General features: G+C 53.3%; 1 protein-coding gene across 1 annotated transcript in view; it reads left to right on the top strand.

Annotated features, from left to right (window-relative positions):
• MNT (MAX network transcriptional repressor) overlaps positions 1 to 3,078 on the top strand; it is a 29,119-nt gene extending 26,041 nt beyond the window's left edge. The window contains exon 6 of the mRNA XM_088537979.1: positions 2,009 to 3,078. Within this exon, the coding sequence (XP_088394105.1) occupies positions 2,009 to 2,724 (716 nt within the window). The 3' untranslated portion in view covers positions 2,725 to 3,078. The remainder of the gene's footprint in view (positions 1 to 2,008) is intronic.
• Positions 3,079 to 15,363: the final 12,285 nt, after the last annotated feature.

The following is a 15,363-nucleotide window of genomic DNA, read 5'->3' as shown; positions in this document are numbered from 1 at the left end:
TCACTAATAGCGCTTCCACCACTGGGTACCCACCTCAGTAGTACAAGGTACAGTTGCACTGCTATTGCAAAAGACGTGGTTTCTAGCAAAACAGAAAATGCCACTTTTTCAGATTCTGGCAGATTCAGATACGATTTTGGATGAGCTGAATGCTGCAGGTTGCAGAAGCATGTCATGTGTGGGTTAGTCCTGATGTCCAGTTTTAGGCTAAGTAAAAGTGCACAAGATATTTCTAGCGTCTCCTGGAAGAAATTGAAGATTTTATTCATGTGTGTGATCAGGTAGGTAATCTTAAAAAGCTAACTTTTTTGAGAATAGCTCTAAAACCTGTGTTTAGAAGTGTAAATCAGAATCAGACTTGAAAGCAATGGCAGAGCCAGACAAGCTCTATAACTCATTTTTAAAATCACTCTCTGACTGAAATTCGTCAGGTCACAGGTGATCAAATTCACCTTCTTATGTCTGATTTTCAGAGTAAAATTTTCGCAGCGTGTTTCTAGAAGCCTACAAATGGGAGTGAGGGTTAGGGAGCACATCTAGAAATCAGGCCAAAGGTTCAGAATTAGAAGACACTTGGAAATCTTCTACTGAATCACTGATATTGACTTAATATATCCCTACCTTTGTAAAGTACAGTGAGAATCCTGCAGGGACGGTGTTGCATGTGCTCTGTTGCACATCCAGCCTGCTGATAGACCTGTTGAAACACGAAGCCAGTTTTCCTCTCATGCAGATACGCATCACGGCTTGCTCGAGCTGCTTGGCATCTTGATGTATTTGTGCATGGAGTTAGGAGGATGTTCAGCCATGTAAAGAAAGAATTGGTACGGAAAGGGTCACCAGAGCGTTTGAACAGCTTAATGAGGCTTCACATTGCCTGGAAAGGATTCAGAGTGAAGATTAAATGATACTAATGGAAGGAAGTGATTTTCGTGCATGCTCATCCCATTGAGAAGTTTTTGTGAGATACTACAATGTTCGCTCTTCACCTTGCTAGTCACCAGCAGCCAGGAGAACAGGCAGTCCATGGATGTGCAGTGCTTTGCTTTGCAGAGACTGGAAGGGTGCAGCATTGGGTAACTGTTTGCAGCAGTTCCTCCAAACACAAAGTTGTGCTCTTGCCACTCCAGGCAGGTGATAAAGCAGGTGCCAGGAGGGGAAAACCTGATTTTCCTATTTCCATTCAGCTGTTTGTGTTGGGCTGTCGCCTTTGAACGTACTCACAAACAGCCTCTGAGCGTAGGCCGATGGCAGTTCAAGTAGGAGCGCTTGTAAATAGGAGTGTCAGCCATTCAGCTCTCCAGCTGGCATCTCCTGGAAACGATCCCTTCAGACTGCTGCTAAACACGGGGCTTGCTAAGGGAAGCATCTTCCTCATCTTCCTGCTGCTCCCTTATCTTCTAAGATCTCTGATCTCTGCTGCTTGGCTGGCTTCAGAGCAGGCAGCATTCGTAATCCAGGTCTCCTTAGGCCAGGCATAATCCTGCCTCGCCTCCCTGTCTCGCAGACTGGGCAGAGCTCCCTTGCTCCAGAACCAGACTGAGGAACTTGCTGCCGTGTTCCCCCATCAGCGTTTCCTTCTGCTCCGGGAGCAGAAAGGGTGATGCCAATTGATAGAACAACCGAACAGGAAGATAAACCCCATTCCTCCTTACAGAGGGAGCGCTCCTCAGCCCGGATGGGGTTTAGCCCCCAGACAAGGGCGCAGTGCTGCCAACGTAGCTCTGCCCAGGCTCGGGGCCTTGCGCCTCTCGCTGCTGCCCCTGCCTCCGGGCCGGCCCTGCCTCCTGGGCTGCCGGGCGCGCTCCCAGCCCTTCCCGGCCTGCCCGGCCGCAGGGCACGGCGCCCGAGGCACCGCTGGAGCCGGCCGCGCTGCGCGGCCCTCCCCGACCGGGGAGCTGCCGCTTCGCCCGCTGCTTCTCTGCTGCCCTTCACATAAGGCTGCTTAGTCCAGGTCATGCTCTGCTTTCTTTTTTATGGGAGTCTCTTCCTTTCATTTTTTTTCCAGAGGGTGAAGACAACATTGATGAAGACATGGAAGATGACAGGCCAGTGAACTCATTACCAAAATTAACACAGCGTCAGCACCCAGAGCTGCTGAAAGCCGTCCCTCCAAATGCTACTTCACATCACCCAGCAGTTTTGCCTCAGCACCTCTCTATACAGCAGAAACAGCCCCCCGCCCACGCACAGCCTCCCATGCAGACACAAGCACTGGTCCAGCCGCAGGCGATTGTCCCAGCACAGACTCATATCGTGGCGGCTTCCACAGTGCAATCGACTGTTATTGCCCACACCGCCACTACCCACGCCTCGGTCATCCAGACTGTCAACCACGTGATTCAGGGTCCACAGACCAAGCACATTGCTCACATTGCACCTTCCACGTCCAGCCCTGTGCAACTCACCACTGCTGCTCAGCCCATCGGCCACATCACTGTGCACCCAGCCACCATCAACCACATGGCTCACCTGGGCCAGCAGCTGCCCCTCTACCCGCAGCCCGTGGCCGTCAGCCAGCCCGTCGTGAGCCACATCGCTCACACGATTTCTCACCAGCAAGTGAACGGAACCACGAGTCTGGGCCAGCCGGCGGTGATGGCCAAACCTGCCGTAGGAACCCAGGTCGTGCATCACCCGCAGTTAGTTGGGCAGACAGTGCTAAACCCGGTGACTATGGTAACCATGCCGTCGTTCCCCGTGAGCACGCTGAAGCTGGCCTAGGGGCAGCGCGGCCGCCAGCGCGCGCGGGAGCCTTTCCCAAACTCCATACATTCCAACCACGTCCGATTCCAAGGGGGAGAAGTGCAGAAAACCGAGAACGGCAAGAACCGGGGTGGGGAGCCCCGGGGGCTGCCCCCGCCGCCCGCTCACCACCCTGCTCGGGCTCACGAGGAACGGGGCCTCTCTGCACTTGTTTTGCTAATCAGAGAAAACTTTAAAGACAGTTGTTCATGGTGATTTTTTTTCCTTTTATGTGTAATCAGTGAAATATGGATATGATGTTCTTAAGACTTTAATTTTCCCCTTTTATGTGTTGCTTCTTTGTAGAATAAAAGTTGCTAATCTCTTTATTGAGATGTTGCGTAGAATGGAGAAAAAATCATAGAAGTCTATATTTATATATATGTGTGTATGTGTGTGTATATATATGTATATACATATATATATAAATATAACATTTGAGGAAGGCCTTTGGTAAGGTTGATTATTTTGCAGGATAATTAGACAATATTCATTTTTGGAGGAAGAAGACAGAGTGTCCTCTCTAAACAAGAAACTTTAAGATAGACGGTTTGGTGGACCAGGGTACATATACAGTGACAAAAAAAAAAAAAAAGGTAAACCATGTTAAAGGTATTTCCCTATTTCAATATATAACATTTCAAAAAAAATCTAAGATCACTGTGACTTGTTATGGCATTTTAAGGAAATTCTGTCCTGTCTAATAAAAGGAAAAAGAATACACAACTGGACTTCATTTGTTGCAGTTTCATAAATGACTTCATGTTTATAGCTATGTCGAGAAATACATGTTTTCTATTATTTTAATGGTTGACATTTTGTCTTTGGTGGGATTTGGGTTTTGTTTGTTTGTTCTGGTTTGATTTGATTTTGCTAATGCAATAACTCATTTTGCAAAATTCTGTTCAAGCACTCCCAGTTTTAGGATTCTTCATGCCAATCCCAAATTCCCAGGTTTTTGTTTTGAGTGGGGCAATTATTTTGAACTAGCAACTTGCAGTATATTTATTGGGTCTGAGAACAGAACTTGGGACAGCAAACCCAACAGAAATTAAGTTGATCTGCTGAGAGGGTTTCTTTTCTATGTTCCTTAATTGAGCATGTTTTATTGTGGTATAGTTGGTGGCTTAGAGAAAGGATAAATGTGCATGTGATATGCTCTAAAGTGCAAGCCATTTTGACAGTCTTCTTTCTTTGGGAGGAAAAAAAAAGCAAATCTAGACTTTTATAGGATAGCATTGTGTTCCGTGGGATCTGAATAACCTGGCAGTTTGTCTTACAGACCACAGTGAGACGTGCACCAAAGAACACCCCAGGCTCCTGTGTAACGGTCCTGTTCCATCCTATGGTTAGGTGAGATCCTCCCGCCACGAGTTAGGAGACGAGGGATGCGATTTGTCCTTGCTGGTCTTCGCCAGCCTGCCTGGGAGGTTGCTCAGGACATGTTTCATTGTTGACTGAATATTCTGTTCCTTGCACTGTTACGTGTGAAGTGCTGCTGCTAATGATCTTGCTCGTGTTCCTTGCACCGTTCTGCATGTGGTACTGCTGTTAATGGTTTCTTTTCCATCTTCCTCTTCAAAGACTGCAGTGTTAACGCAGACAAAATTCTTGCTGTAGCCAGTGGACATTTTCCTTGAGGCAGGATAAGAGGATGATGGTCCCTGCTAGCATCTGAGCAGTCACAGTTTGTCAGTGAGACCAGTTTGGAGGAGGAGGTAAGATGGGGACCACCTGTGCTGGGCTGCCTGTCTCGATCTCCTTCGTGCTCAGTACCTTCTGTGGGAAACCCGAACCTGTAGTCTGTGTGTGTCCACGATGCCTGCTGACTGCAGCAGGAGTTTTGCCTCATTATGGACTGCTGTAAACAGGGGCAGGAGCGTAACTAAAAAAACACTTGCCAGTTCTAGACTGTCCACGTTCTGGGTGGAACTGTGCTGGAGGCAGGAATTGCTGCAAGCGCAGATCGGGTATGATTTTGCCTTCTGAGTAGTCATGGCTGAGAATGGCATTAATTCGATGTTTGTGGAGGCCTGCGTTGCTCGGGAGGTGACACTTCCTTTCTCATCAGTGCAGGAAGCTCTTGACCATGTTGCTAGCAGTTTCTGCAGAACGGGCAAGCCTTTAAGGGATCTAATTCTTGTCTTTGAGCCACGTTTACATGGATTGTTGTTTCTCATTTCCAGTGCCCTGTTAACGTTACAAGGGAAAGCAGGATCCCCAGGGGTGCAGCGTCCCTTTCGTACACGCGGGCGCTTTCTCGAGGAGGCTCTGTCGGTGCGCGAGGGGGAGCCTGGCCAACGATCCCGTCCCGTTCTGCAGGCCCTGAGCGCGCGCGGCGGGAAGGGAAGGGAAGGGAAGGAGGAGCGGCCTCCTCAGCCCTGGTGCTCCGCATCCCTGCGGGAGCAGCCCCGGGGAAGGAGGAGCGGCCTCCCCGGCCCTGGTGCTCCGCATCCCTGCGGGAGCAGCCCAGGGGAAGGAGGAGCGGCCTCCCCGGCCTTGGCGCTCCGCATCCCTGCGGGAGCAGCCCCGGGGAAGGAGGAGCGGCCTCCTCAGCCCTGGTGCTCCGCATCCCTGCGGGAGCAGCCCAGGGGAAGGAGGAGCGGCCTCCCCGGCCTTGGCGCTCCGCATCCCTGCGGGAGCAGCCCCGGGGAAGGAGGAGCGGCCTCCTCAGCCCTGGTGCTCCGCATCCCTGCGGGAGCAGCCCTGGGGAAGGAGGAGCGGCCTCCCCGGCCTTGGCGCTCCGCATCCCTGCGGGAGCAGCCCCGGGGAGCCCGTTCCTGGCGGCCGGGCCCAGCCGGCGGCGGTGCCGGTGCCCACGCGCGGGCAGGCCTGTCCTGCCCTCCCTGCTCCCCGTTTCCAGGGCAGTTCACTTTCTTTTGGCCCCTGCGTAGCTCCTTTGGCCGGTAGCTTGGTGTAACGGATAACGAGCAGTGGCACGGAGGGATTCCTAAAGCATATGGAGCACCGTGCCTGTGTTTTCCACAGTAAAATATGCAGGAGGTCGAGAGGAGTTCCCGTTTGATTTGATACAGGTTTTTTGGTGGATTTTTTACCAGCCTTTACTATGTGGACATGCGATCCTGCTGACCCCTTCATCTTCTCTTGCTTCCTTTATGGTTTAAAGGTAACAGTGTCACTAGCAGTATCTGTGCATAAGGTCTCTTTCTTTGCTACTTTTTCTCCTCTTTGAAGTTAGGTAATTAGATATGTCTGAACCCCTTCATCAATGTTATGCTTCACCTGAGGAAAAGCTTATCCCAGTCGGCCAGCCCGTAAGCTGGTGCAGATGTCCCAGATCATCCTCGTTCTCACTTGCATTCTCCATGGTAAGCGCAAACGTTTCTTTGATTTTCTTTGTTTTTTAAAATCAGCAAATGCTCTTCTGTTCCCTGGGGAAAAGAGCAAACCACAGCTCTCCTTCCCTCCCTTGTCATTCCTGCACCAAAACTTCAGATTTATTCTAATGCTCCTAGAAATCATGTTCAGTACTGTATAACAAGGGGCACTTTAGAAATGTCTCTCCCTCTTTGATATATGTCTTTTCCCTATGGAGAAAGCTATATATAAATATATATATATATATATGTATATATATGTACACTTTGGGATTCAGAAGATCTAATTTGTCCCAAAAATCAAATACAAAGTTTACAAGAAATCTCTTCTGTTGTTGAATAGTATTAGATGTGGATAACCATGCCACAGAAAGAGTAGAAAATGGGTTTTCTGTGTTGGGGAAGACTCCTGTCCCGCGGAGCCTGGTCGCGGGCCGTGTTGGTGAGTGATTCCGCAGGCTCCGGGTCCGTCATCCGCAGGGCCCTTTCCTGGCCCTGCAGCCCGTGCACCGGCCGGGGGACCCGCAGCGCCGGGGGCAGCGCCGACGTGCTCAGAGGCTTCCTCTGTACCGAGCGTTTTTGTCGGCGTAGTCACGTTTGATACAAGTGCAAAACCCTGCCAGCAGATGTGTGTGAACAGAAACCCCAGGATGACTGTAGTTATATGGAAAATGTTCTTTTGCTTTCATAGCTTGCTCCCTTTGGGGAACTGGATTGCACTATCCTAGCAGAAGAGCTGTTTTGCTTGTGTAAGCTGTGCCTGCGCTAGGGAGATTCCCAGAGGACCCCTGTGGCTATGGACAAGCAGCTAATCCAGTAAGTGTAGATGAGCTCCAGAGCTGGCTACTAAGAAAGAGCGATCTGAAGGTCAGTCATTTCCAGATTTTTTTTAAGCTAATTTCTATTTTTCACCTGCCAAGTAAATTTAATCTAAGTGCAGACAAATAGGAATAAAACCAAAATGTTATTTTAAAATTATCCTGAAAGAGTTATTACAGTTTACACTTTAGATGTGGGGATATATTCCTGACCTCATTGATACAAACGAGACACAATCTCCTTAGTTTAATTTAGGATGTTAAATTAACTATCCAAACAACCCAGTTTTCTACCATTCTCCGCAGTTGTTCATACTTGAATCAGATCCAAGACTTCGTGGGTCAGACCTCCTTGTGCGTGTGTTTGTGTGTGTATGTGCTCGGTGCCATTCTGCGTATGCTTTGCTCTCCTGCAGTAGAAGTCTAAAACAAGATGTAAGACTTAAGGGAATTAGCCCTGTTATTTCTAAAATTCTCAATGTTGGGAATCAACGAACGTTTACATCAGCTGTAGAAAAACATGACTTCTTGCTGTTAAAGCACTTGCTCTAGTCCTAGGTAGACCTGCTGGCTTTTTTGTTGTTGTTGTTTTTTTTTTAATTCCCAAATTGCTCAGGACTTCTAAAAATGATCAAAGCAAAATAGGTGGGAAGGCCAGGGGAAAGGGGAAAGTTTTAAAAAGACAAAGCAAGTTTAGCAAAATAATTTTAATAGTTTTTATCTGGAATCAGGCATACAGTCGGAATTTTCCACCCCGCTCCTGGGTGAGTGGGTGTTTTGAGACGCTTGCCCAGCGTGGGGCCCAGCGTGGGGCTGGCGGGCGGGGGCTCGTCCTGGCCCGGTGCCGAAGGGCTCCGCGCCGTGTCCGCGCGTCCGGCGAGTGCAGGAGCCGGAGCTGCCCGCGCCATGTCCGCGTGTCCCGGCGAGGTGCAGGAGCCGGAGCTGCCCACGCCGTGTCCGCGCGTCCGGCTGCGCAGGGCCCTGTCCCGACGTCGCTGCCCGCGCCGTGTCCGCGCGTCCGGCTGCGCAGGGCCCTGTCCCGACGTCGCGGCTCGCAGCTTCCCAGGCGAAGCCGGCGCTGCCGTCGGGAAGGGCCGGGAGAGGCCTGGGGCAGGCGGCAGCAGAGCCCGGCGGTGCCCGCGGGGCTCGCCAGGCTGCGCTGGGCAATTTCTGACAGCATTCTCGTTTCCAAAGCTTAAACAAATGTACATCGAATTTTGTGAGGCTAAACCAATCGTTGCTTTTACCCTCCCTTTCAGACGAGGTGTTTTTCCTGCTGGCCTTTGATTTGCAAAGAGAGGAAAGGCAAGGACACTTAGCGAGGGCCAGTGCCTCGGGCACGTCTGCTTCTCCCAGCCTCTGTGTTAGACAGACTGGGTGGATGTGAAAGATAGTTCTGACCAAAAATGTTTCTTGTATGTTTTGCTGTATTGAAACAAAGGTAATGGTTAATAATAATTCCCTGCTTTTATGAAGATTAGCCCCAGAGAAGGTATCACGTGTTTCGTTTGTGGTTTGCACTCCAGAGTGAAGTTCCCCGGGGTGGTTCCGGGCAGGAGCCTGTGCTGGGAGCAGGAGCTGCCGCCTGTGGGCGGCACCGGGTGCCCCGTGGCCCAGGCCTGGCCCGTTCCAGTGCAGGAGCAGATGGGCAGCGCACGGGGCCCCGGGAGGCGCCAGGGCAGCCCCCACAGCAGGAGTTTTGCTGCCGCTTGGGTCAGTGTCGCTGTTTACAGGCTGTTCTTGAAGCTCTTCCCCGTGTGCGTGTGCGGAACAGCCCTGCTGGGCACAGACCCTGTGTCTGGCTGGTGCGGGCCCCAGCCTTTCCTCTCAAATCCCGTCCTGGGGGAGTTTGGGGTATCCAAAGGGAGCAAAGTAGAGGCCTTTGTCTATTCCAAGGAGATGCCTCCGGAGCTGCTGGAGCTGAGCCCCGGCTGGCTGCTTCCCTGGCGCGGAGCGGAGCGCGGCAGGACGCGGACGCCCCGCGCTCGGCCCTGCGGTCCGGGTGTAACCTGCACAGCCAGACCTCGGCACGGGGGAAGCCCAAACACCCACACGCAGCGGGGGCGGCCGAAAACCCAGAGCTGAGGAGCCCGGCTCCTTCCTCGAAGGAGGCGGCCCCGGAGGGCCGGGCTCTCCGCGCCGCGCCGGGTCGGTTTGCGTTGGTGCCTTTCCTGGGTCGGCTGGGGAGCAACCGCTGTCCAGGCGAAACGGGGAAGATCAGCAGTGAATCCTCAGGGTTCGGTCCTGCCCCGCTCACACTCGTGGGGTTGTTACCAGTGTCTTCAGTGAAGCAGGATCAGGCCCAAAAAAGCAGGGAAAGGTGAATTTGGTATTGTTTTCTTTACCTGCATAGAGCTTGACAGCTGTGATGTTCCCTTTGCAGTGACTTCTGCTCTACCCAGTTTATCCAGGTAGGAAATGAACCAACAACAAATTCACATTTAATTTAATATTGTGCTCGAAAGATGGTAGGTCCAGAGATTAGCTGGGCTCTTGCATTCTGGTGTTGGACTACTTTTATCCTTTTTTTTTTTTAATTAAAAGTGGCCTTCTGTAATAAAATAATAAAAGAAACAAACAAAAAAAACATAAAATGCCTTTGAGTGGTCTAGCTGGAGGTGCGACTATTGCTGCTTTTGTCGATATTGGTGTGATTGTCTGTATGCACGCCTGTTTATACACGTATAGAAACTCGAGCAAAGACTTTATTGTGTCTCCGATTTTTGTATGTAGCCTGTGTCTCTTTTGGACTGATTTGCATCCTGAGTGAATTTTTGCATTTAAAAAAAGTGTGAAAACTGTTTGGGGTTGGGGCCTGGGTGGGGACAAGGGGCATTTGAGGACGTCACTTGTGCGAGTTTGGGCGGGAGGGAGGGCCTGGGGAGAAGACTCCATTTGCCTGGTGTGAAGATGCTTGGTTCCGTGTTTGCTTGGTCCCCCCTTGCTTTCTGTGATGTGTATCGAAAACCACGGTGAATAAAGGTAAACATTTCTTAGCTGGTGCAGAGGCAGCCTGATCGTCCAAGGTGGCTAAAATACCTCCTCCAAATGCACCGGAGATCAGGGCTTTTTCTGTCTCTCCGTGACGCGGGATCAGACCCTAAGGCCCGGATTCGTGCACCCGTCTCCGTGCGTGGACAACGCGTGTTCAGTTCCGCGGCCTGCGGGAACTCTGCTACGCTCCGAATGCCTTAATTCCCTGGAAAAGCAGGCGGAGGTGCCAGGGGAGGCACTCGGCACCTGCACGGGTTGTTTTGGGTAAACAGTCATTCATCTCGATCTTATTTTTATTCTAAAAGACACTGAAATTCTAAAAAGAAAAATCCAGTACTTTTGGCCTGCTTTCCAGCTCTCATCATCATTTAGAACAGATCACAATATAGCACTACTTTTAGATTTGTTTTTTCTTTAGCCCAGATGCCAGCTGCTAAGAGCAGACATTCCGAGTTGAGGAAGAGGTTGTCGTTTACAAATACTTTATGTTCAGAGTTATTTCTTATTAATAGCAACCTTCTCTTCCTGTTACATAATGTTTAAAAACAATACCCCGGGCCCTGGCTTTGCCCCAAGGCCGGCGGCGGCAGCGGGCGCAGCCCCGGGCTGGGTCCTTTGGAAGGTGCTGGCGCAGGAGCCGCCCCGAGCCCTTCCCGAGCCGCGTGGCCGGGCCGTGCGTCGCGTCGCATCGCGGTCCCTCCCTGTCCCCTTCCCGCCTGGCGGGTGCCGCGTTCCCGGCTCTCCCTTCCCGCTTCCCGAGGGCTGCGTCACGCGGCGCCCGGCCCGGCCGGCGGCCGCCAGGAGCCGTCCCCGGCGCGAGGCGGGTTTCAGGTTTGGGTCTCTGCGCTCCAGATCAGTAACGCTGATCCGAATGCCTTACAGAGATGCCTTAGAGTCAGCTCAGCAGCGTGTCCGTGGAGTAAGGAATGAAGTATTAGCTGAGTGCACAGAGCTGGTTCTTTGCTACGGTTCAGCACAAGCTTCGGCATTGGCTAGATGAGGCCTTGCAGGAGTGGAATCCCAGCCCGGGCCTGTGACGAGGGTGTTTTAGCAAATCCCCCCTTCTGTCATAAGTGTCAGCCCCCTTGATGCAGCTAGAAGTATTTACCTTTATTGCCTTGGAGAGCTTTGCATTAGGAACGGCTCGGAGAGGATGTTCAGTTTAAGTGCAAAGTTACTCCAAAGCTGCCACCGATTCGAAGCCCTGGAAGCCTAATGCCTCCTATTGCACATCACAGGAAAGCTGAAAACACTCACACTGGGCAGATGCAGTCTGTGTTTACAGTGAGGACTTGTCACTGTGCATCAATTTATTGAAATATGAAATAATGAAAAACATAGACTGTAAAGATTTTTATGTGTTTGGATACATCCGCTATGTGAAAAAAAAAACAACTAATTTTGTACATATTGTATTTTTACTATTCAGCTGTATTATACTAGCTGCTCTTGCTCCAGAATTTAGGTATCAACATGAATAATATCCATGTAATAAGCACTTGCCTGAAATAAATATAAAATTGAAATAAACATGCACTGAAATCTGAAACAAGATTTTGCGTTTTCCTGCTTGTGCTGTGCATGCAGATACTTCATTTATGATTTTGCACTTCCAAGGACAGAGCCGTGGCCAGCGCTTGCTCTCCAGGTGTGCGTTGCTGATCAGGAAGGCTGGGACTGCTCCCGCGAGCCGGCGCTGCTCTAAGCTGGAACCAGCGCTAGCAGGAGGGCGCAGGGGCTGTGCTCAACTCGTGCCGGAGTCTGCTCTCTCCATGGGCAAAGCCCCGGAACGCTGGACTGCCCGGGCGCCTCGTGCGGGGCTGCGGTGGGAGCTGTCGGCAGCGGAGCCGCGTCTCGCCGGGAAGCGCAGGGACGGCCGGTCGTGCCGCGGCAGCAGGTGGGTCATCTCCCTCTCGCGCGCTGCCCTTCTCCTCCCTCTCGTGCAGTGATCATGAAGCGTAACCAGCCGTTCTCGCCCTTCAGCCGGGGAGGAGGACGCTGAGCCCTGCTGGCCGCCAGGATGCCGTGCGCAGCCCCGCCGTGCACAATCCCGCCGTGCGCAGCCCCGCCATGGGCGGCCCTGCCATGCGCGGCCCCGCCATGCGCATCCCCGCCGTGCGCGGCCCCGCCATGGGCGGCCCCGCCATGCGCATCCCCGCCGTGCGCATCCCCGCCGTGCGCGGCCCCGCCGTGCTCATCCCCGCCGTGCGCATCCCCACTGTGCGCGGCCCCGAGGTTCCTCCACGTGGTCAGGTGAGGGGTGCAGCCCCACGGCCGTCTGCCCCCCCCACCTCCCCAGCCAGGAGTGCCCAGAGCGCTGCCCTGGGCTGGGGCTTTCGGCAGGGCGAGGGCACAGTCAGCCCTGAGGGGCTGGGCTCAACCCGGGGGCTTTTACTGAGTCCTTTCCTGGACATTGGGGTCCAGCCAGCTGGGAAGGGCACCTGGGCCTCTGCCACTGGTGGCACCTGCCACTGCAGGGACCAGAGTGAAGCAGGGAAAAGGAGTCGTCCTTGTGTTGCTGGTCAAGTCTTTAACAGGCTCCAGCATATTGACAGCAGCGGTGCCCAGGCCACCACTGCCACCTTCCAGTCCTTGCCTGCAGCCCTGGGGCGCGGGTCTGTTCTGCCCCCTTTGACTGCCAACACCCCAAACCCTGACACACTGTGTTCAGTCTGGCTCGTCAGCCCCAGGCGCTGCTCGCGTTGCTTTTGGGTCATTAGCTGCTATTAAATAGTTAAAATTGTCCAGTAATTTGCGCTCATTGGTATGGAAATGACCTGTCCTTGCTATTATCTGCACGCTTGACACGTAAGATATTGGTCATCAGGGTGTTTATAATTGGCTTCCTTGTCAAAGTGTACACTAGGCCTGAGGACAAGCTGGGCTGAAAGAGCAACTGTGGCTCTATAGGCAGAAAGGTCCTGCGCGCTCAGGCTGAGCTCGTGCTGCCTCCAGAGGCTGCTCGGCTGGTGCTGCCTCGGTTACACCTGGGCACATACCAGATTTTGGGGAAAACTGTGTTTTAAATCGAAGCGAACAGCATGGCTGTGTGTGACTGTGCAAGAGCAGCCGTGGGAGGACCAGTCCTGCTTGTCCCTCGCACTGGAGGCTGCCGGGATAGCGCCCGTGGTCTGTGGTGGTGCAAACCTGCAGGACAGACATGTCAGTCACAGCACACTGCAGTGTGACTGTTGTGCAGGGGGATGGACAGCGTGACCTGTATGTTGTGAGGTGGTTGGGTATCTAGATAGAGGAATTAAAAGCAAACCAACAAACAAAACCACCCTAACACACCAGTACCGCTGGTCTTCAGGGCTAGTGCCGCTGTTATGAGCATCACTGAGCACTGCAAGTGTGGTTATAGTTAAGGCTGTGTCCTAGCGTCCATTGCAACTTCCAGGAATTTGGGGAAAAAAGTGACTAAAAGGCGCAGGGGAAGCGTCAGCTGTTGGCGTGGGGCTCAGCGAGACGGCTGGAGCCTCGTGGCCGTTTAGGGCTCCTGGGCGCCGCTTGGGCGAGGGGCTGGGCCGGGCCTCGAGCAGCCGCGTGTCGAGCAGCCGCGTGTGCATTGAAAGGGCAGATGTCAGTGCTGGGAAGCCCTGTGGAGCCTGGTTAGTCCTGAAGCCTGTGACCCACCGCCCTGACACCCCCAGGAAGCCGCCAGCTCGCTCGGACCTGTCCTGAGCTGGTGGCGATGGCCGGGGGCGGGCAGAGCCTTCCTGAAGGAAGCTGCGTTGCAGACCCGCGGCAGCGCGTCCGGGCTGGGAGCCTCCTGCAGCGGCAGCTCCCGCGCGGGGCCGGCAGCGCAGCGGAGCTGGGGGGGGCAGCGCGTCCCAGCCGCCCTCTGGGAACCCCCGAGCGGCCAAGGGGGTTGTCTGAAACCCCAACCCCGCGGCCAGCCCAGCCGCTGATGCCGGGAAGAGGAGACGGAGGCAGGAGGAAAAGGCTCCAGTCCTTCATGGCGGGTTGTGTGTGAGGAAGGAAGCACAGCGGCTCTGCAAGCTCCGCGGGTACCTGCAGCGCCAGAGGGCCTCAAAGCGCAGGATCAACTCGGAAACGTGTCGGAGGCCTCGGGCTGCTCCCGCTCCTCCCCAGGGCCGGGGGCAGGAGGCTCCGCGCGCTCGCGGCCCGGCTCTGCCTGCAGGTTGGCTCCGTCCTGCGAGTCACCGCAGAGCCACAGGGCCCCGCGGGAGAGGAACGTGGCCCGAGCGCCACAGGGTGCCTTGACAATATTTATTCATAAGTTACATTAAACATAAATAACTGAGCAATAAATAGTCTGTTTCTGACAAAAATAAATAAGGCAATACACAATATTCATAAAATACAGTTAGACAGACTGTTATCATAACAAATACAACAGTTTGCAGAGGTTAGTTTTTCTTTTTTAAGAGAGTAGAGGTGTACAGTACATACCCAACATACCAAAGAAAATAGTGCAGCTGTATTTTTTACACCGTTCCTCAGGCTCTGTGAGTTGGAGGGTTTTCCTTGCTCTTACCATATTTCTTGAACTCCTGTGCCACGTGCTCTAGGTGACCCTGTGTGTGCAGGGGGTTGGACTAGGTGACCTCTAGAGGTCCCTTCCAACCGTGAGCATTCCGTGATTCCATGAACTACTGCCTCAGTTCACCGGGAAGTGACAGACCCACAAGGCGAAGCCTTTGAGACTCTTCAGGGACCATGCAGGGCCCTGGAAAAGCTGCACACACACGCGCACACACACACACTCATGCATACACACATGCTCCCAGGCACACGTGCACACACTCACACACATGTGCACACACACGTGCATGCACACACGCTCACAGGCATGCACACGCGCACATGCATACCCACGTGTGCACACACAGGCACACGCGCACACACACATGCGCACACGCACACGTGCACATGCATGCACTCACACACGCTCACACACACGCACACACACGTGCACAGACACACACCCACCTGCTCACAGAGCAGCAGGGCCCGGCGGCCCCGTCCTCAGCGCGCCCTGGCCTGGAGCGGCTCCGGTTCCTGCGGCTTCTCTCCTCCTGCGCCTGCCCCTGCTCTTCTCTCAGCACTAGGGCCCTGCCCAGGAAGGGGGGTCCATCCAAGCAGCCTCCCCTGCAGCCCCTCTTGCAGAAGGGGCCGGTGCCGCCGCACAACGGGCTCCTCTAGGGCAGGGGGCACGAGGCTGCAGGGACGCGCTGACCCTCCGGGGCGCAAAGGAAGACAGAGCTGGGGTAGCTGGAGTTACTTCGTTTAACCCACCCCTCAGATTCTGAGAGACAAATTACAGCGCTTCACTGTTAAGCCTCAGCCTCAACTCCGTGGCCGGGTCTGACCAAGCACAACGTGTGCAGCCAGGCTGTTGCAGGTGCAGTCGGTCACAATACAAATGTTCCAGTGGGTCAAGTCAACAGTATCGCAAACGCGTAAATAGGCAGTTTTCTAGATAAAGGGAAATAAGAGAATGC

Source organism: Tinamus guttatus, unplaced genomic scaffold (assembly GCF_059628265.1).
Source record: "Tinamus guttatus ecotype Peru unplaced genomic scaffold, ASM5962826v1 Tinamus_guttatus_pri_ptg000915l, whole genome shotgun sequence".
Taxonomy (NCBI): domain Eukaryota; kingdom Metazoa; phylum Chordata; class Aves; order Tinamiformes; family Tinamidae; genus Tinamus; species Tinamus guttatus.
The sequence above is the reverse complement of the archived record's forward strand: the minus strand, read 5'-3'. Positions and strand labels throughout refer to the sequence as shown.